Source organism: Myiozetetes cayanensis, unplaced genomic scaffold (genome assembly GCF_022539395.1).
Source record: "Myiozetetes cayanensis isolate MyiCay16 unplaced genomic scaffold, myiCay2020 scf1, whole genome shotgun sequence".
Classification (NCBI taxonomy): Eukaryota; Metazoa; Chordata; class Aves; order Passeriformes; family Tyrannidae; genus Myiozetetes; species Myiozetetes cayanensis.
Genome location: NW_026086604.1, coordinates 10,055,868 through 10,081,440, shown reverse-complemented (window position 1 = coordinate 10,081,440; position 25,573 = coordinate 10,055,868). Strand labels below are relative to the sequence as shown.

Below are 25,573 nucleotides of genomic sequence, written 5' to 3'. Positions count from 1 at the left end.
CATCATTGCTCAGACCCCTTCTGAGTGCTGCCTGGAAATTACAACAGGTGAAACCATCTCCTGTTGTTCAAACCTAGATTCTGGCTCACTACGATGGATGTACCAAATGCAAAACACATTAGTTGCAAACTAAATCACACACTCATTAGTTCAGCTCTGGAGAACTGCTGGAAACGTTCAGCTGCTTCACCATATGATCATGCACATAACACAATAAATCCTTGTTAAATGCATTCACCTGTGCAGTGAGAACATACACACTTAGAAAGCAACTGGACTCCATTGATAAAGTAGGTTCAACTACAGTGAATTTTGGAAATTTATGTGGACCTCACAGAGCACCATGTCTTCAACTAGAGCAAAAAGAGCACCCAAAAACTGGGGCAAAAATAAACTCAATTTGTACCTGTGTAACTCACTCAATTCAAGAAAGTTATCAGGATAACATTCAAGATGGCATTTTAACCCTTCAGCAAGGGCACATGTAAAACTGTACCCCTCTCCAGCATCCTCTGTACCTCTACAGAATTTCCACTTTACTTCTTTCAGTGAGTCAGTACAGTTAACAGATGCACCACCTCCTCACTGCCACTTCCGCAGACCCACTTTAATGCTCTGGGGCACTTGGGTAGTCAGTGAAAACACAGAAGCTGTCCGGGGTGTAATTCAGAGCAGGAAACAAGCTTAGGTGAATCATTTAGATGAGGCTCTGAAGTCAGATGTTTACATGGCATGAATGCAGCTCTCTCCTGATGACTCCTTGCAACTCATCTTTTAGGAGCAGGAAAGCTTTATCAACATCCTTTGAAAGCTCCACAAAGCAGACATCAATCTAACAAGTCTTTTGAAAGCAAGCATAGCTCTTCACATTCCCTGAATTGCCAGCTGCCTCCCATGGCACTCAGACAGCTCATAAATTTGAGGGCTGAGATCTCTGCCCAATTAAACCAGTTTCCTTAGCTGAGCAGAGCAGAGCTGAGCAGAACCAATCCCCTTGACAGCAATCTCATACCCAGAGGACACCGAAGGTGGAGGGCCAACTGCTCATCACCTCTGCTCCTCACCCACCTTTGGGTCTCCACTGCTTTGAATCTGCTATTTATCTCAGAAGGGAATACTGATCACAGGGGAGCAATGCAGTTCTTTTCCCCTTTGAATTTTGAGAGGAAGGCCACTGGTCCATGGCATCTCAGACAATTGATTGCAGTATTTTTGCTACGGACATGAGGCACATTTTCATAAAGAACATCAGCAAGAGATTATTTTTTCCAGCCCACATTCTCTGGTCTTTAGGTTATGCATTTGGAAACATTTCCAAACCAACACAACCATAGTAATGTTCCAGAACTCATCATGGGGCAGCTGTAAAAGTGCACCTGGAAAGACATTCCTACCCCAGCTGCACACAGGTGTGAGTGACCTACCACATTAATCTGCAACAGCAATGGCCAAAAGCATTAAAAGCAGTCACAGGTCTCTGGTCTGCAACCAGCCAGACATGAACAGGGTGTAAGGATGGCTCTGCAGAGCATGTCCAGCTGCACTCAGGAGAACAAGTCAACGACTTGAAAACCGAGGAGGAATTCAAATCCAGCCTTTCTCAAAGTGGAGCTCTGGTGATGTAGAGAGGAGCAGAAATGCAGCACCAGTAGTTGTGGACTGAATTCTCCAACAGGCTGGGGACCTGCGGCTGTAACTGCAGGCAAGTAACAGCTAATCAAGTGCAGGGAACTGAACTGCTTCTCATCAAAAGGAACATGAATCTGCTGCTGCTTCAAGGACAGTCTTAACATGTTACCTTCAGAGCAGGTGCTTCACATCATTACCATGACATGCAAGAGCTTTAAAGAACCAACATGCATTAAAACTTCTATTTTACAGTGTTTTGTGTGAATCCTGGCTGAAAAGCCTCATGCAATTTCTTAAAAAAACACTGCTTAAAAGCAACTTCAGTGAAGAGAAAGTATTAGGGAGAAATAAAAAAGCAAATCTCATTTTCGACCCAATTTCGTGTCTATATTTTATAAGACAAACTCAGCAACACCAAAGCAGAACAATGATCTTTAAATGCTCTCAGTGCAAGTCAGACTGCTAAAGTTAATGCTGTTATTGACAAAGTAATGCAGCAAATATTGGTGAAACTATTATTTTCCATGTTCTCACTTAAAGACTGCTCCCTTGCACTATTTCAAGTGTCTGCACAGAACTTGAATATTCAATACTGGACATTTACTGAGTGGCAGAATTTACACTCTATAAGATAACGTTGAGTACACCACTGCTTGTACAAACCAAAGCAGGATCCAAGTCATTCATTCCCAAACCACCTTCTTTATAAGAGTACACCTGCTCCAGCTGCCAGCACGAACAACCCCTCTAAATTCTGCACAGTAAAGACAACAAATCAACTAATATGGATCTGGGCTGAGAATGGAAGACTTCTGTCACTGTTTATAGAAAGGTGGAAAATCTTATAGCTGGTTTTCAGACTCCTTCAGAAACCCAATTAGAGTCTTTCTGTTGGCTACTGGAGATCTGAATCAGCTGCTCATGTTCAAAAGTGCAAAGTCTTCCTTTAACAGAAAAGTTTCAAGTTACTAAATGAAGATTCGAGACTGAATTACAAACCAGGAAAACCACAATGTGTGGTTCCAAAAGAGGGGACAAGCAGCAGATCCAGGAGCCCAGTTGAGGCACCTTGGTTCAGAAGCCATCTAATCAATCCAAGCTTCTCCAAAGAGAACACCTTCATCACTACACCTGCAACTGCAGGTATGGTTACTTCTCTCAAATTCAGAATCACGGCGCTTTGTTCACAAGGAGATCTCAAGGCAGCTACTTTAAATTTGCAATACAACTGAAACAGAACCCCAATTCAAACATATTTGAGGTGTGATCAGGCAACAGGAGAGGAGACAATCGTGATGCTGAATTCCAACCCCTTCCCCAGCATAAAGTAAATATAGTGATTTCTTATCCATCAGGTAAGAAAGATGCATGCGATTTTCAGAAAAAAAGGGAATTTGGATCACAGGTTACAAAGACCAACACTAAGGACTTTAAGCTCTAGACTTTAAAAGTCATATTAACAATAAGATACTCAATTATTTGAACATCACCTTGATGACATGTCTATTCCATTTAACTTCTCTCCCAACTGTGACATGATTTATCTGTCCATGTTGATCCCTTTCTAAAATAAACCAGAGGTTTATCTACAATACTGATTTTCTTCTTTTACCAGTGTTCCAATTAGATGCCAAAAGAAAATAAATCAAAAGATGCTTTGTTCATTAAGATTAGACAAATTTTAGTTTCATTAGAAATTAAAGTCTAGGCAGTTAGTGGAGACCAGACACCATAAAGAGGCCACAGCAAGGGCTACAATAAACCAGCCACCAGGGTCACAGCATGGCACAGACTTACCCAGAGCCTCAGCTGTCAGGCAGGTGCGCATGGTGAGAAATTGCAGGACACAAAATTGACACAGAAAGGAAAATAAAAAAAGTCAAACTGGTATTACAGCATTCCTAGAATTTAGACATTATCATCAGCGCCAAGACAAAAGAGTGAGCAGTTTGGACTAGGCTATTTTGACTTCTTCCATTGCTGATAAAGACAAATGCATTAGCTTTGCTTCCTGGTGAGCTGTTGCGAGTTAAAACTCCTGGTTATTTACCATATACAGTTTTACTTTAAGAGATTTAAACCGGTTTAGACTCCTCAGTGAGAACACATTAACCTGCGCTGCAGAGAAAGTGCACAACACGGATAAACGTCAGACTCTGGTCAGGCTGATGAAGTGGCAAAAAGCTCATCCCCCTCATAGGGAAGAGGGAACTCAAACTTGCAGAACTCTGGGCAGGTGCTGAGTAAGTAACCACAGTGCTTTTTGATGTTCTCCGCTGCAATTATATTAACAGATTGTTAATTAAATTAAAAGCTAATTGCTGATGCAATGTGGAAGAACATCAAAAAGATTAAGTATGATACGTGTGTTTTAATTAAAAAACTTTTTATTATATGAAGTTTTGCAATAAACCTGGCTTGCTGTCAAAAAGAGGGGAACTATCAAGAGGCATTCAAAACTCAAGGAATGAAAGTAAATCAAAGAAATGTCTTCAGTCACCGATTTAGCGACATGTCTTCACTGCGTTTTTGTGAAGCAGAACTTACATTATAAACTTGCAGGGGGAAAAAAACCACAACAAAACAACAAAACACCAAAAAGCCCTGCAGGCACCACGGCCTCATTCACACAGGACTTTCTCCCTGCAACGGATAAGGATAATTTGCTCATTAGCTTCCCTCCTCCTGAGCTGTATCATATTGACTCCACAGTGAGTCCTGGCTCTCACTTCCCTCATCATGCCACGCTTGATCAATTTAGAGGAATGAGGTTATCTCCTGCAGGAGGAAGGGTCTGGCCAGGGGTTCCCCTTCCCCAGTCTGCCACTCCAGATGGGGTAAGTGCCAAGTACAAAGAGTGCAAAGTACTTGAATGAGAAGGTCATCATTTGCTTTAAGAACTGAGACATTTTTCAGTTATAATTGTGTTGAAGAGCTTCCTGTTTTTCAGTTAAGAGTCACAGGGTTTGCACAACTGTCCTCGAGAGCAGTATAGCAGTATCCCAAAGACCAGAGTGTAACCCAAAAACAGCTGCAAAGGCCCTAAAACACAAACAGGTCATCTTTACTAACAAGGAAAAGGAAGAAAAAGCCCTTTTAGTAGTATTACAATAAATTAATAGTCATGTTCTACTCTCTCAATTTCATTAGATTCACAAAACACTTTCCAAGACAGATGCATATTCAAAAGGAGAGGCTGTCAGTTTGGATACCCAATATTGATGGGACACAAGAAGAAATGCTGTACTCAATGTTAAGGCAATTCTGCAGAAACTTCTACAAATGGCTAAGAGATAAAACTCAGTTTATAGATTAACATGTGTTATGTTATTGGGAGCGTTTAATGTAACTTCTCACGTATCCACTTGGATTGAAACATTTTCCTCAAAGCTCACACACAGAGTCACATGAAGAACCTGAAAATGAAACCTACCAGTCATGTTATAGGCAGAAGGGAAACCTGTCCAGTTAATCATTAATAGCCAAGCTGAAATACAGAAAATACAGCCAACATGCACTCCAGATTTTACATATACATTCATATATATTTTAATTTAGTCAGTTGATCCTTTTTTTGTTAAACTAAGAATCATGCATTTTGTTAACCTTCCCAAATGGTTACATGCAGAGCCACAGCTGCTATCTCTCTTCTGAATTCAATACAGCATCAACAGCTTCTAGTAGCTATGGATCCACTTATGAGGCCCTGACTCAGCAGAAACCTAAACATGGAATTTATTTTAAATATATGCATAATTATTCTGCTGACTCAGGTTAGCTGGGCTGGCTTCTGATGGCCAATGTTTGTCTGAAAACAAAGAACAATTTAGAAGATGTATGCAGTTCCATGTACTACACAGTTTCATCTGTTCAGACGAGAGCTAAGTTTCAACACTGAGATGGGCAAGAAGCCCTATGGACCTGTTCCCCGTGGGAACAAAGGCTGGAAGGAGAAGAAGGCACCTTGAAGATCACCATGACACCCTCAGGGACTGCATGGATCTCATTGGTACACCAGGATCCTATTTAGACTACATAGATCTAGCTTCATATGGACCTTTTTTTTTATAGTAAGACAACAAATAGAATGTAAATTATCTCTGTGAGGTCTTTTGAAATGCAAGACCTTAATTTACACACAGGCATGTCACTTTACTAGATACACTCTAGCAAACTTCTCAAAAGGACACCAAACATCCTTCTGTTTTGTTTGGAAAGCTTGGTGTTTTCTCCATCGCTTCAAGCTTTGGAAGCACCTTTACTGCAATTAACACACTTACTCAGAAAACATAATTTCTAATAAATGATCTTAAGTGCCCAGCCTGAACTTTCAACTTGGCTGCATGGAACCAGAACAAACAGACCACGCACAAGCCAGGGCACAGGCAGACCCCCCGTGTATTTGGCCCCTCGGTGGGGTGTCCAACCTGCAGTGCTCCTGCCAGGACAAGCCACGCAGCCCAGGGCCCTCCCTCCCAAATGTCCTTGGGATGCAGACAAGGAGCGAGGAGCTGCTGTGCATGCTGCAGCCATCACCTACGAGAGAGAGCCTCTGCAGCTCGACGCGACAGGGCCAGAGGACACCCCTGCCGTGATGCGAATGAGGAAAAGTAGAAGGTTCTATTTGAGTTCCTACATCTGAAGCTGCCCAAAGCAGAAGAAAACCACTTTCTCATCCAGTCACAGTAGAATAAGCTCGAAGGATCTTTTTAGTAGCATGCACAGTATTGAAGCAAATCCAGAATTCAGCAAACATCTCACTTGCCCACAGATGATCGCAAGGGTTAATTCAAAGATATTCTTACAAGCGCTAGGAAGGGAATGAATTGGTTGTTTTAGAGTTCCCATAGGTGAGTCAGTAACTTTACAGAAAAATCAAAGGGACAGGTCCTGCTTGAGGAAGAACAGAACAAAAAAAGTAAATCTGAGCAACAGGGAAACAGGAGAGTTGAAGACACAATAAGACATTCATGCACTCAGCCACATGCCTGCCAGGAGAGTTTCACCCATGGTTCCCTGTCCATAGTTCAAACCTCATTTGTGACCTAAAGCAGAATCACTTCTGCACTTGTGTTATAAATAAATAACCCCCTTCTTGATTATTTTTATCCCTCAGTAACAGCAAAAGCAACATAATTCATCACACAGGACACTGAACAGAGCTGTCAAGATGGATACACACAAAAACATTTTCATGATGATATCTGACATTGCATTCAGACCAACAATTTATTTCCTCAAGGTAGGGATGAAAAAAACAAAGAGGGGAAAAAAATCTGCTACTTTTTTTTTTAATTTTGTATTTAAGCACTGTAGATAACTTGCAAGATGGCAAGGAGAACCTCCTTGGACCTTCTGCCCACTTGTGCTGGGAACTCACAGGGCCAACAACTTTGGGCATTCACACTCTCATCCATATGAGTCTCAAAGCCTCCCTGCATCTCTCCTACTCAGGGGCCATGAGAACAACGCTCAGCTATTCAAAAATATTGCAGCTCCTACTTTTCCCTGTACTGGCTACCTGTGAGTCTTCAGCTCTTCCACCCTCCCCATACACGTCCCTCTGTGAGCAGCTTTAACCCCACCTGGCTCCTATTCGGTTTGGACCCAAATACCATGTGTGGGACAGTAGTTCCATGGGGGACAGCACAGAAATACAGCACCTTCACTACAACTCCAAAAGTACGTCAAAACAGCAAAATTAAGCAAGGGAATGACATTTAAAAAAAAAAAAAAAAGAAATAGAAATTGAAAGAAACGAAGAAAAATTCAATCACATCATGGCTACTGCCACAATGATGGCAAAATGAGGCCTGTTCCACTCCCCACTCAAAGACGCTTAATCCTGAAGGACGACAAGACACCAGTTTGCTAACCCTCGTCACAAGACTTGGCTCACATATGGGGAGGAAGATATGAACCCAGAAATCCAAGGACTAAGTCTGCTTGCTTTAACCACCACTGACAGATGCAGGTGGCAGCTGCATTATGAGAACAGTGGGTTGGGTTTTTTTCCAGCAGCTTTTAAGTTCTCTCTCTGCTTTATGTTTTACTGAAATTATGTCTCCTTCTTCAATATTGTAGATAGATTTACTCAATACCCAGAAGCAGGATAAAGGGGAGCTGGAGCCAGACAGCTGTCAATCCATAGAGACAGACTCAAAAAAATGGCTCCTTCTTCACAGATCCAAACCACCCAAATCATTCTATGCTTCAATATTTTTCTCAGTGCTCACCCACCATGCACTGACAGGTTGTTTGTATCACACGTGGACAAGAAGACATGAGACTAGAAAAGGAGGGGGAGACAGGAACAAAAACTAAGGGAGTATCACACACTCTCTACAGATGTTGGTCTGAAGTCAGACAATTCATCACAGAAAATGAGAAACATGTTTACACATCACGCAAAACCAAAACCTTATCTCAAAAAGTCATGTTCCTCTAACGATCATTATTCTGATTTTAAACACTAAACTTCTGACAGAGACACACACAAAGCCTACTGAGCTAAGCTCCCTCTTGCTGGCTTCCACCTCTCCTTTCCTCACCTCTCATCTAACGTCAGCTAAAATTCAAGAGCAGTTTTCCAGTCATGTGGCTTTCTACCAGTGTAATTAACTGACTCACCTATTAGGAAGGACAGTCAGAGACAGCTCACGTGTTCTGGACAACACTTATACAATTTCAAAATTTCAAGAAACTCCCCACCCCAGCATTTATTCTGCTTGTCCGTGGGTTCACAGTTTTTAGGCAGGAGGGGAAGGACAAGTTGCAACCTGCAGGCTGAGAGCTGCTCAAAGCACACTTCCAAGCCTGCTGCTTCCGACCCACTGCAGAAAAGGGAACCAGGAAGTCTGCTCCAAAGCCTGGTGAGGTTTGCACTCAGCCAAGTAAAAGCTTTAGTGATGGTAATGCTGCAGCTACCAGTGATGCATGTTTCCATTAAAACGACAAATGAAACTCCTGTGACAAGATGGTGGTGGGAGAGCAACAGGAGCACAAGATTCAGGTACTAAAAAAGACAGACTGCCTTTGGGGAGAATTCCCTTTGTTTTCTCACTCATCTTTAGTTTCCTATGGTTGCCAAGTGCCCTCCCCCCAATAACAACCTGTGCCACCTTCTCACACTCTAGAGGAATAATGTAAGGTTTAGGACACTACAGACTGTTAAAATAAAAAGAAAAAAAGAAGAAAGGTGGTAGAAAGGAAGAACAGTGAGAAATGTTAATAGTTAGAGAACATTTACATAATGGGGATTTTTATATCATTCCAAAAGATTCTAGAAAATTTTACAGGTATCTGCACAAGTCATGTTCCACTGTCAATGTTCCTAAGAAGAATAAGTTAGCAGCAAGGGTTCTATTTTGAAACATGATTGACTTCGTACAAACAGTTTTAAGGCTTTTGTATAAGAACATTAGATGGCAGCTTCATAATATGATTTAAATGACACATAGTAATTCTATCCTGGTGTTCAAGTACATATCAGGAATACACTAGAGGGGACTGCATTATTACAACAGAAAGTCCTACTGCTGTTCAATCTGTCAATGAGCACAGCCCAGAAGGTTTTTTAACAGTATAGTATGGAGCAAGTTACCTTTCTTTGCTTTCTTCTGTAGCTTCAGTGTGTCAGACGATTTCTTTTTTATCTCTTGGCGGGCTTTTTTGTATTCTAAAAAACACACAGAGTCTCTATTATCAACATACTCAGTGTCAAAATGAATGTTTTTCACAGAAAAGGCTATGTTTGAAGACATTAGACTACCAACTTTTAGAGGACAGCTACTATTAATCAAAGCAGCTTAGAACTCACATTTTGTAGTGCCTATACATTTAGCTTAATATAACATTTTAGGGTGTGAGCACATTCACATACCAAAATCTTTTCCAAATAAAACAAAGCCTTTACAGAAATAACAACTGAGAACACAGTACAAAATTAGAGTGCTTTTCACTTCAGACTCATCCACTCTCAGGAATGGAAAACAGAGATGACAGGTTTCCCGAAACATCTGTGTTCAATAACAAGCATCCAGAAATGGCAAGGCAGAGAATATCCTGTGATCCCTCTCCAACATGAGAGTCAGGCAGAGGGAGAGGGTGCTAAAACTTTGCCCAAGGAAGGGTCACATTGCTAGCTCTTTCTGATGAAGTGGAACACACTGCAGTTGTCCTCATTTTTAGATGAGCTGCAAATCCTGGGAGAATTAAAATCCCGGAACAAAATATTCAACCTCTAGTGCAGGGACACTAAAGGTACCAGATATGAAAGCTGATACTTTAAAAAAAATTTAAAAAATAAAAAAAAAGGCATGTATGCATGTATGTACATATACACATACACTTTAACAAAGGAGTCAATGTTACTACTCTTCTAATAGATGGAAAAACAAAAGCAGGCTGGTGGCAGGCACAAGAACTGTACCGAGGCCAACTGCACTCCCAACACCCAAGTCTGCCCACTAAACCCTAAATCTCACCGCCACTTTGGCCAGGGTCACCCCTACCTGCAGGAACCCAGGTGACTCCTCCCTACCTGCTTAACACTCTCTGCAGCACAAGGTAGGGATTTTATCAAGGGCTTCTGATTCAACTGCTTCTATGTGATCACAGTAACAGTGGAGCAAGAAGCAAATCCTCTCTTGGAGGCCAAGCCCACTCCTTCCCATAAGTTCTCACCCTCTCCAAAATAAATTATGGTGCTCTTGCTTCTTTCAGACATAGTCAAAGTCTTCAATTTTCAAGTGGTGAACTGGAACCTGCTTTCAGCACCTGTGCTAGAGGGCCACCATCCCCAATATAAGTTTTGCAAAGCCAAAGGCATCTACCTATGCACTTGCTATGGAGGCAAGACTGCCGCCTCCTGCTCATTCCCCCAGGAAAGCCTCTGGAGCCATCATCAGCACTGCAGCTCTGGGCAACCCATGTCCAGGATACAGCTCTCCCTCTCCCCAGGTGCAACATTTCTGTGTGGCACCAGGTATAAAATAATGATGCTCAGTGTTTTACAGGGCTGTGCATTCTCTGGAGGACGTTGTGTCTGAGGTGTAACATGATCTTACAATTTGCTTTTAATGACACCCCGGGGCTTTGCAGGGAAGGATGTGGCATCTCCAGTCCTCAGAACTATTGGAGAACACACAGGGAGAGCAGGCTGACAGAGTTACAACTAGTCACGGCTTATCAGTCAAGGAAACAACCCACCCTTTGGGGTCCTGCAAACTAAACCTCCAAAACGCATAGCAAGGGTTAAAATTTTGTTAGGCACTTTGGGAGAGGAGTGTTTTAGAAACGAGAAGTTGCTATACATATTTAAGCACGTCATTCAGTTCCCCAGTACAAACATGAAAAGAGGAAGAAAAACTGATATCACAATTTTACTCCTATTAAAGAATTCTTCCTCTGTAACTACCTTTTGCATGGTCTTTATCCAGCTGATTGGCCACTTTCTTCCACTCTTCCATCTGTTCTTGAAGTGGGTTTATCAGACAGTCAATTAAAGCACTAATTTTGTTGGAAAAACACAAAGAGCAATCAAATCCTGCAGATGCCCCTATTCTTACAGAGAGAGCCAAGGTCAATATTGGAGTATTTTTACTTTTTGCTGTGACAGCTACCAGTGTCACAATGTAAATATCAGAACATAAAAATGTTTACACTGGAGAAAGCAAAAGAAAGAACTGGATCAAAAAAAGAGTAAAAATCCACATCACAAAATAACCAGAATTACTGTGCAGAAGTTCAGGACAGTGAGGAACAGAGAGTAAAGCAGAGGAATGACCCAAAACAGGTCAATGTAAACAGTTAGATCCTACTGAGCTGTCACACAGTTTAAATGGATACTCTGGAGACCAGAAAGGTTCACGCAGCCATGAAAATTATAAACTTAAATAACACATGTAAATACACAAGAAGACAGAGCAGTTGTACAAGAGAACAACATCCTGGCCAGTGATGGGCCTCACCTTGCACCAGTGGAGCCCAAGTTACAGCACCAGTAATGCTGCACTAATTAATGAGACTGGGATCAAATCATTTAAACAGCTAACTCTTGGGTAACTGGAGACTAAAGTTGTCTCTTCACAGCCAATTTCTTAAATACCTTTATTTTAAAATAATCACAGAAAAATCATAGAATGGTTTGGGTTGGAAGGGACCTTAAAGGTCATCTAGTTCCAATACCCTTGCCATGGGCAAGGACACCTTTCACTAGACCAGGTTGCTCAGGGCCCTACCCAACCTGGCCTTGAACACTTCCAAAGATGGTGGAAAAAGGGAAAAAACATACTAGGTCATCAGCAAATGGTGAAGCATCATTTGTTTTCACCTCAGGTCAAGTATAACTTTCAAGTCTGGTTAAAAAAGGCACATATGTACAAACTACAACTTGTACAAATTGTTTTTACAGCCCAGCTTACATATGAGCTAATCCTCTCTCATTACCTCTACAGTCTAACTTCAACTGCAAAAAGGGGATGAGAGAATTTGCCTTTTCCACACTCATTTGCTGAAAGTTTTTTTCTTGGCCACAAGTTGTTTGGGCTCTCCAGTAAGCTGAGGAAGCAGCACAACATGGTGCTGCTGCTTTAAAACTTAGTAACAAAGCTTAAAGTACTGAAATAAAGACAGGTCAGTTGGTCACATCAGCAGTCACCTTCTCAGCACTGAGCAACAGGAACTGACAGTGGGAATTCGCAGCATTTAGAGGTGATTTGAGGTGACTAGCCCAGCCCCCAGAATGTGCAGTGAAATCCTGCATGTTCACAGCACCTAACGTGCTGTGGGGCAGAGAAAAATTGCTTTTCTCAGTGACATTGGCAGAGATCAGCTGAGAAGCCAATGCTAGTGGACAGCTTTAGCACCAGAAAGATGAACCTCCAGTGCCAGGCCAGGTAGGGAGCCACTCACCTTGAGAACTGCCGGAGTTTCGACTCTATACTTCTGTGCCTCATACACATCCTGGTGAGAGCAGACCCAATCTCTCTGGTACCACCTGAAAAACACAAAACAGAAGGCAGGTGAGACCCCTGATGAGATTTCTGCCTGTGGTGTAGAGGTATAAGAACCAGGAGGCAGGTGCCAAGTCTTCCAGAGTAACTGTAAAACAGATTAATAGTAAATGTGGAATCAACCAGGCTAATAATGGGGCAGACCTCGAGGGTATCTGCCACCTCGGGAAGAGATTCATTCCTGTTTACCTAGAGACCAGAACTGAACAATCAAACATGATTATTCCCAGCAGCTTTCCGTGCTAGGAGGTCCAACTCCACGGCAGAAGAGTTAAAAGCGCCCGAAGATGTCAAAAGCCAAGAAGCAAAGCCGGCACAAGGGAGTGGGCATCTATGGATAGTTTCTTTACGCATTTTGGAAATAAACCTAGGGGATTCCATCCGATTTTCCCATCTCTTTAGATCCACTGCCTCCAAGGGACTCTGCTCCTCCGGGATATGTGCCCGACCCCACACGCCGCAGGCCCCGGCATGGCCAGGAGGTGGCGCCGTTCGCTGCAGCCCCTCACGCACCTCTCAGGCGGGACAACCAGCGGATCTCCAAGGGCTCCTTCACATTCCTTCATTCCCCGCTTCCATCAGCATCACCAGCTCTGATCAGCCCATTAAATTTCGACATAACTTTGTTTTGGTTAGCTGCTAGCTTTGGTAGTTGCTCGGTTCCCGTTTGCAAGTCAAATCTACTGTTTTTCAGGCTAACAAGCATCAACCTTCGTACAAAAGGTTTCCAAACTGCAGTGCTCTCTGCAGCAGTGAATGTATCAGCAACTATTTAAAAGACCTATCTGATTATCAGAATAACTTTAGACTTGTATCATAGAGTAAAATCTTCCTTAGGCTTTAAAAATGGCATTGCCCAAGGCAAAAAAAAAAAAAAAAAAAAACCTTCCTAAGAAACTTGAAAATTTTTGATAATTTCAGTTTTTTAAACATGAAAAAAGTCACCATTTTCCTGCATTCTTGCAGAATTAAATCCTGTGCCCACAAAATGGCTGTGGAACAAAGAGACTAAATAACTGGAACAAACTGTGGTTATTTGGCATTTTCCATTGTTCAAAAAGATAAACAGAAAGTCCTTTGTCACTTGCCCAATTACTCATGTTTTTATAAGGAGCTATTGAAATAATATTATTTAGTAACACTGAAGAGCTGTAGCCTTTCTGCATATGAGTGGTTGGGAAAAGCATACGGACTCCAGCTCTGGAAGGGATGGATCCAAACCCATCTCTTCCGGTGATGCTGCACTTGCACACACTGTGACAGACTCGGGTAACTTGAAAAGCAATACAGAAGATGGGGGAGGTGTAAGAGAGAGAAAACATCTGGAGAAAGGACAACATCCACAACAAAACATCTCTATCCCAAAACGGGCATTTTTCTCTGGAGTCACTGCCAAATAAAAATAATTTTATTTCAGAGCCCAATGTGGCACAACTCCAATGACAGAGAAGGAGAAATGAACCAAAAACTTCCATTGCCACCAGCAGAGTAATTCTGAATTGAGTTGATGCAGAAGGTAGGTTTTTCAGGTTAAAAACTCAGACATACTGGAATATTAAATACTGTCAGTGATTAAGTGACACTGCTTTCCTTAGTCTGTTATACGAAAAAGGAAGGGTCATATCAGAGCAATGATAAGGAAATAAGGCACCATGTGTTTTGGAGACTAGGAAACAAGGGCCAGTTACTGTTAATATTAAATTGCAAGATAACAGAATTTTACCTGAAACACCAACAATCGAAGTACAAATATATCCCCTCAACATATAGTACAGATGGATAGGCAAGGTCAACCAAACAGCAATACAAAGTTTGGTCTATACACTGGTAGTTGTGCTGGTTTAGAAAACAACAACAGAAACCAACAACAAAAAAACCGAAACAAAACCAAAACCCCAAACCACAACAAATATAAATAAATCTTGGAATAAAAAGGTTATTACATTGGAAAAAAACCAAACCAAACTTGTTGGGAATGAGAGGGCTACTGGTTTTTCCCACCTATTGAAACTTCATGTTAACCATGAAGTATTTACAAGAATATGGTCTTAATTTTATTCTGTGAATAAAGATTGCTCTAACAAAGTGGAAGTAAAGGGGAAAAAATGGTTTGGAGAAATTTTTCATGTCCCTTCTGGAAACAGGGTGTTCCAGAAGATGGGTTCAGGATTCTGCTCGGGAAAGAGAATGAGGGATGCTGCTGGAAAGTTTGGGAGGGCTGAGCCAGCACCTCAGCTTGGTCAGCATGGACTCAGGGAGGGCTGCGGGGAGTGGGTCAGGCCTGGCAGAGGTTACTGGACTAAAAGAAGGACGTACCAGCCCGTCTTGTCCCACACCTGAATCCCACTGCTCCTCCTAAATATATTAACTACTCCAACAGCACTGGAGTTCAACCTCCCTGATCCCAAATATAGTAACTGTCAAGAATACAAATGCTTCGTGAGAAAGCAAGAAAAAGTTAAATACAGGCCTCTCAACACCCTTTGATTTACTGAGCTGGAGCACTGTGGCTCTCACCGATGTAGTCAGCTGTTCTTCCAGGAACACCTGCAGTGCAAAGGATTTATCTCAGCATTCAGAAGGAGGTTTCAGCAAAGGCTGGTTCCCACCAGCAGAACTGCACTGATGCTCCTGGTTTCTGAAGGACTGGGATCAGCTGGCTATACAAACTGGCAGAAGGGAAACTGTTTGTACCACTGCAGTGGTTTGAAAATATCCAAACATAACAAGGGATGGTAGCTCGGATTTGTTTCTTTCACCCACTCTCAGCTGCAGTGAACAAGAGTAACATATGTTTTACATAAATTACAGCAGCAGCAGGTGGCCAAAGTGTGTACTCTGCACATAGAGATGGACCTCACAAGCAGCATTAATGTGTGTGCAAGTCCTGGTATTGGCTACCCTGAGTAGTCAAAATCTAGGAAGGAGTTTATTACACTGGGCAATGCCACGGTCATATGAAACCTGCTTCAGTCTCCAACTTAATTTATGGTTTATCTTTTCAAAAACATGCTCCAAAAGCGACCAACTGTGTACTGAGTCAAGGACAGAGCCATGAGCTGTGCAGGCAGAAGACCAGTGTAGATAACTTCTTTTTCAGTGCCATCAACCCACAGACACAGTGGCAAGAAGAGCATCTGACAGAGAAGTCCATCAGGATTATGCTGAACACACTGCCCATCTCCACTTCACTTACAAACAGGTCTCTGGAAGAAAGCTATGACATTCTCCAGTGTTCTCCAACTTCCTGAAAAGAAATACTGAGGCCACACTAGTAAACTTTTCATTGACTCACCAGTAGGTTGGAGGGGTGACCTGGGCTCCATTCACTGCTCTGCAGCTATGGAAGTCAAACTGCTGTGCCCAGGACTCTCAGTTTATGAAATGAGGCTGTGAATTCTCTGCTTCTCTGACATACTGTAATAATTCATCCATTAAGGCAAACAATGCCTGGGAACAGTGTAAAGTAATACTTCGAAACCGGAGATGAGAGCTGTATTCATCAGAATTCCCACTCAGAGAAAGTGGCTTAACAAAATGCTCCTGTCAAATTTGATTAGAAAGTGGGTGATAACATCAGCCTGATTTCTCATAAGTAAAAGGTGACTCTGCAAGGCAAAACGTGCTTTTGCTCTCACCTGCTTCTCCCTTTCCTGCCTAAGCCTGTAAAAGATCACAAACTTTTTTCATGTAAGATAATTAAACGAAAGTCTGTGGATCACTACACCACAATCAGTCCACTATAAAGGCATAAATGATTTTCTTTTGATGCTTGTTTGTCATTCAACATTGCAGAGAGACAACAGGGACAGATTGTAGGAAAGAGACTTGATTGTTTTATTGGAGTCATTACGTTTGTGTTTAATGATGACCATATATCAAGGAAATGATTATTTGATGAAATGTGCAGCTGTACAACTGCGTGGCCTCTATATATTCCAAACAAGTAGCTACAATCAACCTCTTATCTTCCTCCTCTCCCTTCACTGCTGAGCAACCCCAGCAGGCTCAGAAGATGCTGCCTTTCAGGAAGTGCCTTTTAGGCTCCAACTTGTTAACGAGTTCATCTTTGTCTTCAAGGGCATAGTCCAAATGTTTCAGCTACTTCCCTCTTTCCAAAAGGGAGAGAATGATGAAAAATGGGTGTAATACGTTTGTAATTTCAAAGTTATCAGAAGAGGCTTCCATTTTTGAGTAAAGATTAAAGCAGGAGTGGAACGGAGGCTGGATTATTAAATACAACTCCGAACACGGAGGCTATGACAGGATGACTAACAGTAGGACATTTTAAGTTAATGGCCATTATTCAACCCTTATCCAAATTCATGCTGTTAGAAGAGCAAGCAGCTTCCATCACTAATTACACGTGGCATGGACCTTGATCTTACAAAACATTTTATGCTTATATCTCCATGAAACTCAAGAATGACAGGATCAGTTCCAGGGTGTTACAGAAGATAGAGGAAAAATGAGGACTTTTGCCTAAAAGTGACTAGCACAGGGGCAAGTCACTACTGGGACACAAGTAAGCAATCACTACTGGGACAGAAACCTGGAAGTGGAACTATGGGAGCACTTTATGTTTCAGGGTGTCAATGGCCTCCAAGTAAGGCCTGTAAGTTGGAAAAACACACCAAGAACTGTAGACAATAGAAGGATGTTGTTCCGCATCTACCAGTGAGGAAAAGAGAACAGGACACCCTCAGTCCTACAGCTCCTATGAGCCTTTATGAGCAGCACTTTATATTAAAGTTTCTGAAAGCTGCTGCTCAAAACCAGCAAAAAAACCCTATTTACTGAGCTTCTTCTTTTTTTTTTTTTTTTAATTTAATTTAGACATCCTTCAGAGAAGACTGGATCAACAAATGCAGATTCAAGGTCGAGATCACTTATGAAATTTAATAAAGAAACTCTCACTGGCCATTGTCATATACCGTACCGCTGTGGTTGTCATTGCAAACGAACAGATTGCTTGCAATGTTCAGTCAAGAGCCCTTTTGGGCAATTTAGTTGGAAAACATATTTACAGAGGCCTGCTATGGAGTTGTCACATTTGCCAGAGCCCCACCACAGAGTCCCACTGAGAGGAAAACGCAGGGTTTATTTTCTTGTTTGCAGAAGAAACTACCATTTGTTCATGGATGGGACTAGAATTTTCTCAAACTGCCCTTTCATTGATCTTAAAGGAGGAAGAAGAGTTAAGGAGAAGACTGGCAGTGGCAGTTAGTTAAAACAGCAAAGGAGTCAAAGGAACAGGAAACCTGAACCACCCTTAGCCCACAGCCTGCCCTGGCAACCACCAGCTTTCGGAAGTCCTTAAAACAGACTATGACCATGTTCTCTGCTAAAGAACATGCAAGAAAGCTCTTGTGACTTCTTCTGATCTAGCTTATTCCTCTGCTAAGCAGCATTTTTGCTTACACTAGCTGTTCTCCAAGCAGAGTGCTGGGTAAAATCCTCACCCCCCCAGGAGTTGAATGAGCAGTGCCAGTAAAGAAGCAGGGTCAGAACTTCACTCATGCACAGAGGTCACTTCACAGTCCATCCAACATATAAATACAGTCATGAACTAGCCCTGCTCTGATCTCTGGACAGTTTACGTTTAGTCAGCCTTCGGTGCATAAATGAAAAGCTCTCCTGTGGCCCTCTGCTTTGAAAGAGGATGTCACACACACAGGTGCCCAAAAATGCTTTGGGAAGGTTTTAAGTTATCGTAGGACACAATGGTTCAAATTCTGAGAAACTAAGAAGTCTGTCACTGATTCACGAAATTGCAGGAGATACAAAATGCATCACTGAACTGTGACATCCTGTTAGGGAGCAGTAAAAGTCCAAGCAGAAATGCTTGCTAGTAACAAAATCCTCAAGTCTGAGGTATTTGTGTCAGGAGTGCAAGCTAGATTGGTCCCTCCTCCTCTCCCTTTCAAAAACACTGTTGCCAGCACAGACAGCAGCATTTTTCTTCTGGTGATTTCTTTCAAGAATTAAGATCCATCCCTCCTCACAGGTGCTTGTTGCTCATTTTTATGAGCCCAGAGTTCTGCGTCAAGGTTTTAGTGCCACATAAACAATGCATCATTAAAAACAGATTTGCTTAGAAAACAAATGCCACACTTGTATTTTCCAAGGGCTGTTATTTACATTTTATTCTTTGGAATACTAATATTTTCAGTACTGAAAACATACAGGGCCTGCTGAACATCTGTACTCACAATGAACCTGTGCCCACTACTGCCCATACCTTTTCCTCATTTCTTTTCAAATCTATGGAAAAACATACTTCCAGAATCATTCTATAAACAGCTCCATAAACCTAATGGTCTTAATCTGAGCAGATCCAACTGCTTTGCTCCAAGTGCTATATCCACTAATGGCTCAAGGAAGGCAGGTGACATGAGTCACCAAGCTCGCTCTCCAATAAAAAAAGGAGCACGCTAATAAAAAGGACTCTGTGATGAAATGGGAATTCCTGAGGCTGCTGAAGAACATGAGGCCAAGCCTGTGCACTATTCTGGAGTAATCCCTCACCTACGCAGCATTCCAGAGCTGAGCTGCCAGCCAACAAGTATCCAAGGGCCAGCTCCATCAGCCAGGGATACTCAGCGCACTGAGGACCACGCTCCACTGTGTGCTCCAGACAGTGGAAAGATGGAGATCTGGTTCAGGCCCATTTAGATAGTCAGACTCACTGATCTCCATACCTTGATGAATTTGACTTTAAATGAACATTTAACGTCAGCCCAATATGTGAAGAAGGCAGTAACTCATGATACTTACGTTCTTCTGAAGTACCAGTCTTTATTTCGTCTGGACCCAGCGATGAACTGTGATGTAATCTGATTAGAGGCCAGCAGTATTCAATGAGGGAAAGGGATAATACACTTACAGCAAATGGCTTGGAACGCCAAATGCAATTCCACTGCACACTCGGCAGCACATGCACTGCTTACTTTGAACTGACAACTTCCACAGATGCTGTAAAAAGCCTTGAAGCTCTCTCTCCTCTTTGTGTTTACCTATTGGCCTTGCAAACACCTCTGGCCCCAGAAGCCAAAAGCCCCTTGAGTTTCCCAACCACCTGTGCCGCTGATCCCAATCCAGCAAGGATTCCAGCCACCACCAAATGGCTGCTGCCTCCAAAGCAAAATCGAGCACCACCAGGACAAGCAGGTGCAAAAAGCAGAAGAAAAGTTTATTTTTAAATCCAAGTCAGCAGATCTAACTGAAACCCCACAGCAAGCAGATCTGCAGAATAAGGCAGTGCTATTTTTATATGCTGTCACTTCTTCCACCAGAGCACGCTTCCTTTAGTGAATGGAGAGAAAGATCATGGAGGGACAAAGGGAGGTAAATATCATTGAAACTACCACAAGAAATTATCAGTTCAAGAAATTTTAGAGAAAGTATGTTATTTTTCAGTTAGTTATACAGAGACACATCATCATCAACCCACCAAAAGACTCAATGCACACCTAAGCTCTGGGTGCAGAATCTCAGTCCCTGGGCACCAGGGGAAGCTCAGCCCCTGACCCAAGTATTCAGGGATGAGGTTCCCTCTCACTTGAGCAACCTTGTGCCTTTGCTCGGAGTTAATGATCTCTAACTACAACACATATATATGGGGGAAGGAGTGGTGTTGTACTGGAGGTGATGCTTCAAAAGGCAATACATACATCTTCATTCAGGTGCTTTCTCAATGCAGCTGCTCTGTGTGCTCCAAACTTAAAAACTGTCTCATATATTTATTGGAATACTCATGGCTCAACTTCATCCCCACTGATTGATTTAGTGCCACCCCAAACTCATTTCAACAAGGCTTGGTAGAAGCCTTCTTGGTAGAAGAAATTAAAATCACAGTGACTTTGCAGATTACTTCTACTCTAAACCGCAAGAGACTCATCAGCAGACACATGGAAAACCTCTGCACCTTTTTAATTGAGTGGCAGATAATGAGAGGTTAGCAAGAATCCATGGCACTGGTGTTTACAGTTACCTGGATTGCCTCAAAGCTCATATTGCCTGGTGCTATATATACAGACAGTTGTGCTGTTTACTGGGTCAGCTCTCAAACAGTTAACCAGCTCTGTCCCCACTGATAGGTTTGGGATTTTTTTTTGGCCACACTCGACTAATTTTCAATGTCAGCTTCCTCAGCCTTACTGAAATATAATGAATTTTCACAAAAGCAAAGGACAATGTCAATGCATGTGTTTGACACCAGCTGGCTGCTTGAGCCTGCAGTACAAAGGAATTTGATATACAACAGTGAACTCGGCTTTAAAAAAAAAAAGACAGACATATTCCACCTGTTATGGAAAGTGAAATGAGGACAGTTTCATCTCCAGGCAGAGGAACTGGAGACCTTTGTGCTTTTGGCCACAAGCTCAGTAAGCACACGCTCTGAAAAACACAGCAAACTCTGAGTTCATACTTTTGAATTTATTAAAGGTACGGACATTTTCTCCTTTACTTGTAAGTAGCAAGCAAAGTTCACACAAGGCTTGCATGCAGATCAGGTGAGACAGCTTACAAGCACAGGGCTGTGCTCACCAGATCTTTGGCTGCCTTGAATGCACAGATTCACGTGTTCCGCCGGCAAACTCCTGTTTATCCCACAAATCCTTCTGAACAATCTATGCTGTCAGCCTGCATTTAAAGTGTGCCTGCTTAAACCACAAAGAGTGCAGCAGGAGAAAAGCTCCAATTCTTTGATTCCCAAAAAGAAAAAAAGCCCATCTTGCAGAGAAGATCAAACGAAGCTGCCTCGGTGAACAGCATTACAAGCACGGCGTACAGCACGGCACTCGGCAGCACCAAGGACGAGCTTATCTCTTTCTGCCAGGACAGAGTAACTGCATTTCTTCTTCCAAACAAGCCCTGCTGAACTGTAGCAAACACATCTCGACCACTGAAACGGCAGATGCACACAATCTGGCTGTGCTTGCCTGCTGTGACCTGCACACGTGTAATTGCACACCAGGTTTGTGAGACCTGGACAAGAAGGCCAAGTTTTGAAATAGCACTTGATCACCCTTAGTAAGAACAGCAAGAAGCTTTTGAAAACCAGGACTTGAATAAATCAGAAAAATCAGAATTCAAAAGGCAGGAGAACAAAGATTAATTAAGAACTGGGCTTTGCAAATCCTGAAATTTAAAACCTGAAAGGGGAGCAGAAGCTACCCTCCTTCTCCACTGTTTTCGCCATTCTCTCACTGCAACACAGAACACCTTTAGTATCTCCTCCCATTGAACAGCCCCCAGAAGAGGACTAGGAAGGGACTCACACCTTACACTCCACCCAAGACAGACCTTCCGAGCACTATCAGTGCTCTAGCCAAGTCCTGATCATCTTACAGTCCTTAATTACCAAACCAACTGGGGCTGGGCAGCTTTAAACAAGACTGCAATCCACATACAGAGCACTGCTAAGGCTTTTGTAGCAGTGCCATGAAAACCTATGCTGACACCCTTCTTAGGGGATGCCCCTCCTTCCACATTGGGGAAAGTCGATCCTCCTGGACTGCTCCCCTCCAAATACTGGTGTAACACATTTGTTTATTAGTCCTTCCTTTCAACATCTCACTCAGCATAAACCAGGGAGACAAGACTGGAAGGGGCCTCGGAAGGCTGTGTGGTCTGCTACCCCAATAAAAGTGAGGCCAACTTGGATGAGGTTTCTGGGGATCTGTCCAGTCCAGCCTTGAATGTCTCTAGGGGTGGAGATTCCTGGGCTGCTGCTTAGTGCCACTATAAAATTGTTTTCCTTACCTAAAATCCAGAGTCCACTGTCCCAGCAGTTCAAACCCACTGTTTTCCAAGCGCCTCTGACACTGCTTTGTCAATATAACATAGTAAATATATGTGGAAAGTGTTTATTTGTTTTATGCAAGTGAAAGTTTTGATGTCAAAGGAATTCAAACATCCACCACAGGCACACAAAAAAACATTTTCACAACCCAACCTGGGAAAGTCTGTGGTATTGTGAAAATTACACAAAACCAATTAAGGACCTCCTAAAAAAAAGGAGTCACCCCAGTTGCTAACTTGCTGCATTTCTTCAGGTTTCTCAAAAATTAATTCACAATACTTTACAGCTAAGTTGATTTTAGCAAAGAAACATTCATCTGGTCATTTGACATCTCTGGTAATGCAGGAAATCCATCTAAGCCTTACAGCTCTTCACACGCTCTGATGCTCCCTTATTCTTCTAACAGACCTCATCAACCTGCACCTACAATACCCAGCTGGCTGTGACCTACTGCTATTAATTTACCCATTAAAGATGAAAGAAAGTGTTAAAGTTGGATGAAGGATTTCTGATCTAGGCTTTAACCACTGTAATGCACAGGACTAGCATACAAATTACAAGTGCTTGGAAAGGGTCACCTCCTATTTAGAACTGTATTATCTGCTCTCCCCCAGAGACCACCTTGATTTAGTACCATGTAACCCACATTCCAACATTCCACAGTGATATTGTTAAGTGAAAGGTTTCCCCTTCCTTCAATCCTGCTCAGCCACGTGAAACAGAATCAATTCAACCAGCTCTTCTCCCAGAAATGGTCAATTTGAGGACAGGTTGCTCAGAACCTACACACACAAATGTGCACACAGTCACAAAGAGCCTGAGGAAACCCACACTTCTATTTCTGTGTTGGATATGCTGAGGAAGAAAGTCTTAGATCACTCAACTCTTGCCATGTGGTCTCAAATGATGCAGTTTGTAACAGAAAAAGCCAACAGAAATAACAAGATTTTATTTTGCTAACTGAAGTGAGAGCCTTTGAAAGCTTTAATTCTTGGGCTCTAGTCCCAAATCCCCAAGTATAAGTTTGACTCAAATCCACCTGCAGCTCACCAGCATGGTCAGCTCTGTCCTAGACTGAAAGGCTGAATTCTTGCAAGACAATGAAAAGCACAGGCTGCAGAATAAGGATGCAGCTGCTCTGAAACAGTGGGCAGGAAAGAGAGAGTTACTGAATTGCCCACCTTCCCCTGATGGGTAGCAATGCCTTAAGGCACTGATCCATAAACTGTGTTTTTTGAGACAAGGGTTTGTACCCTACCACAAATCAACAGGCAGTGCAAAGCCCAGGCTGCAACACAACCGTGTCAAAATGATGGCAACCAAATGCTGCACAGAGCAAAGCACCCTCCCAGCACCTTGTACCCAGCAACAAGGGACCCCCACGTGGGCTGCTCAACACCACTGATGTGCCTGTGTTTAACATCTGCACTGAGAAGTAATTTATGATTTTATTTAAGGAGAGCTTCTCAAAGAGGGCAAAGGTGCCTCAAGTTGTTTTCCCCAGAGTAAAATGCATCTGCAGACAGTCCTTGAGGAGCAGCTAACACGTGGGTGTTTAATAACACAATGCTGTTCTCATTTCTTGACGGTCTCCTGGGTACTGCAGGGTCAGCACAGGCCAAAACTTTTACAAATTTTATGTTGCAGTTGAAAAGAAAAACACACACACTTTTCACATCATTTATAGACCAGACACAACTTGTTCCAGAAAGAAGCAATCTGTTTTTACCCGCTTGTACAAATACCCACTAACCAACTTAACCACACTGAACAGCCAAACACTTGTATTGGTAACTAGTTTTGTTACCACAACACGCCACAGTGAAAACGAACCTTAATAATGTGACACAAGCACGATTTAAAATATATATATTTTTAATGTGCTCGTTTTTCATGTGGTCAACTTCTGCAGTTATGCTCTGGTAAGCGTGACGTATCATCAGTCTTAATAGACTTCTAGTGCAACAGCAGTTTCTGATTTATTTCTCCCCATCCCACATCCTCTTCAGAGTCCATCTCTATTTCAAGCATCAGTACCCAATGCCTGCAACATCTGCAGGTTGCCAAGCCAGTTTAGCTATGGAAAAATGGATACAAACCACTTGCCAACAGAAGCAAATACACCCTGCACTGCAAACTGGCTAACTTGTGCCTTTTTCATCTATCTATAAATAGGGCAATGCTAACTGCTAATTAAAACAGACAGGTTCAAATGGTGTAAAAGCTGTAATTGTAATATGACATGTGTAAGTCTCTAAATAAATACTAAAAAAATGAGGCTAAAAAGCCCTCCAGCCCATACCCGGTAAAGCGGGTAAGCACTCGCAGCTTTTTACACCGCATTAAGGAGAACAGAGAGCTGCTGATGGAGGGCTCCCTGCGCAGAAAGGAAGCGCAAGAAACGCACTAAGAAGCACAGAAAACACAGACCGTGAGATCTGTTGCTAACACAGCACTGAAGCCACGCTCTGCTCAGGCTCCCGACCAGCCCCTCGGCTGCCGGAGTATCTGCTCGTGACGTCAGCCGACAGCAGCTGCAATGCAGCACTCGCACGGGCGACGAGCATCGCTGCATTTCTCTCCCACTGCCACTCATCCCAAGAGAACTCAAGGGCAACGCCTTCGACAGAAATAATTGCCAGGTTTCATCTGTCCAGCTGCAACCCGTTCCAGATAACAACCGCCTGCAACAGGCTCCAGCCTGGATTTTTGTAACAGTTTGTTTAAAGTAGGTAAAATAGATGATTCAATTAAAAAGACAGCCCCCAAAGAACTGGGTTTTGGTACGGGAGTAAGGGCGGTATAATTGGGTCTTGATGTAAGCAGTGTTTCTCTGGTTAAGAAAAAGAATCGCTCCAAAGAAAGCAGTTAGTCTCATTAATCTGCCGTTCCCAACAGGATCAAAAGGCTGTGAAAGGCATGGCTTGCAGGTCAGAATATAATAAATCAAGAAAAAGGTACCTCAGTCGGCAACCCAGGATAAACCAACAATACATGTGGGACGTGAATTATTTTACTATACAGAGTGAGTCTGATGAAATTGTAAACATTAACAAGAACAGATTGCCACTGAAGGAGCCCTGGTTTATCTACTAACAGAGCTCTATACCAGGTTTGTTAA

General features: G+C 42.6%; 1 protein-coding gene across 18 annotated transcripts in view; it reads right to left on the bottom strand.

The window, feature by feature from the left end:
• MTSS1 (MTSS I-BAR domain containing 1) overlaps positions 1-25,573 on the bottom strand; it is a 127,322-nt gene that overhangs the window by 22,554 nt on the left and 79,195 nt on the right. For 10 of the 18 annotated variants that reach the window (XM_050313989.1, XM_050313956.1, XM_050313921.1 and 7 more), the window contains 4 exons: positions 12,544-12,628; positions 11,048-11,139; positions 9,233-9,307; positions 3,427-3,438 (listed from right to left, as the gene is read on the bottom strand). In XM_050313989.1, coding sequence (XP_050169946.1) covers positions 3,427-3,438; positions 9,233-9,307; positions 11,048-11,139; positions 12,544-12,628 — 264 coding nt within the window. The remainder of the gene's footprint in view (positions 1-3,426; positions 3,439-9,232; positions 9,308-11,047; positions 11,140-12,543; positions 12,629-25,573) is intronic. The other 8 variants (XM_050314043.1, XM_050313938.1, XM_050314021.1 and 5 more) reach the window with 1 other exon arrangement.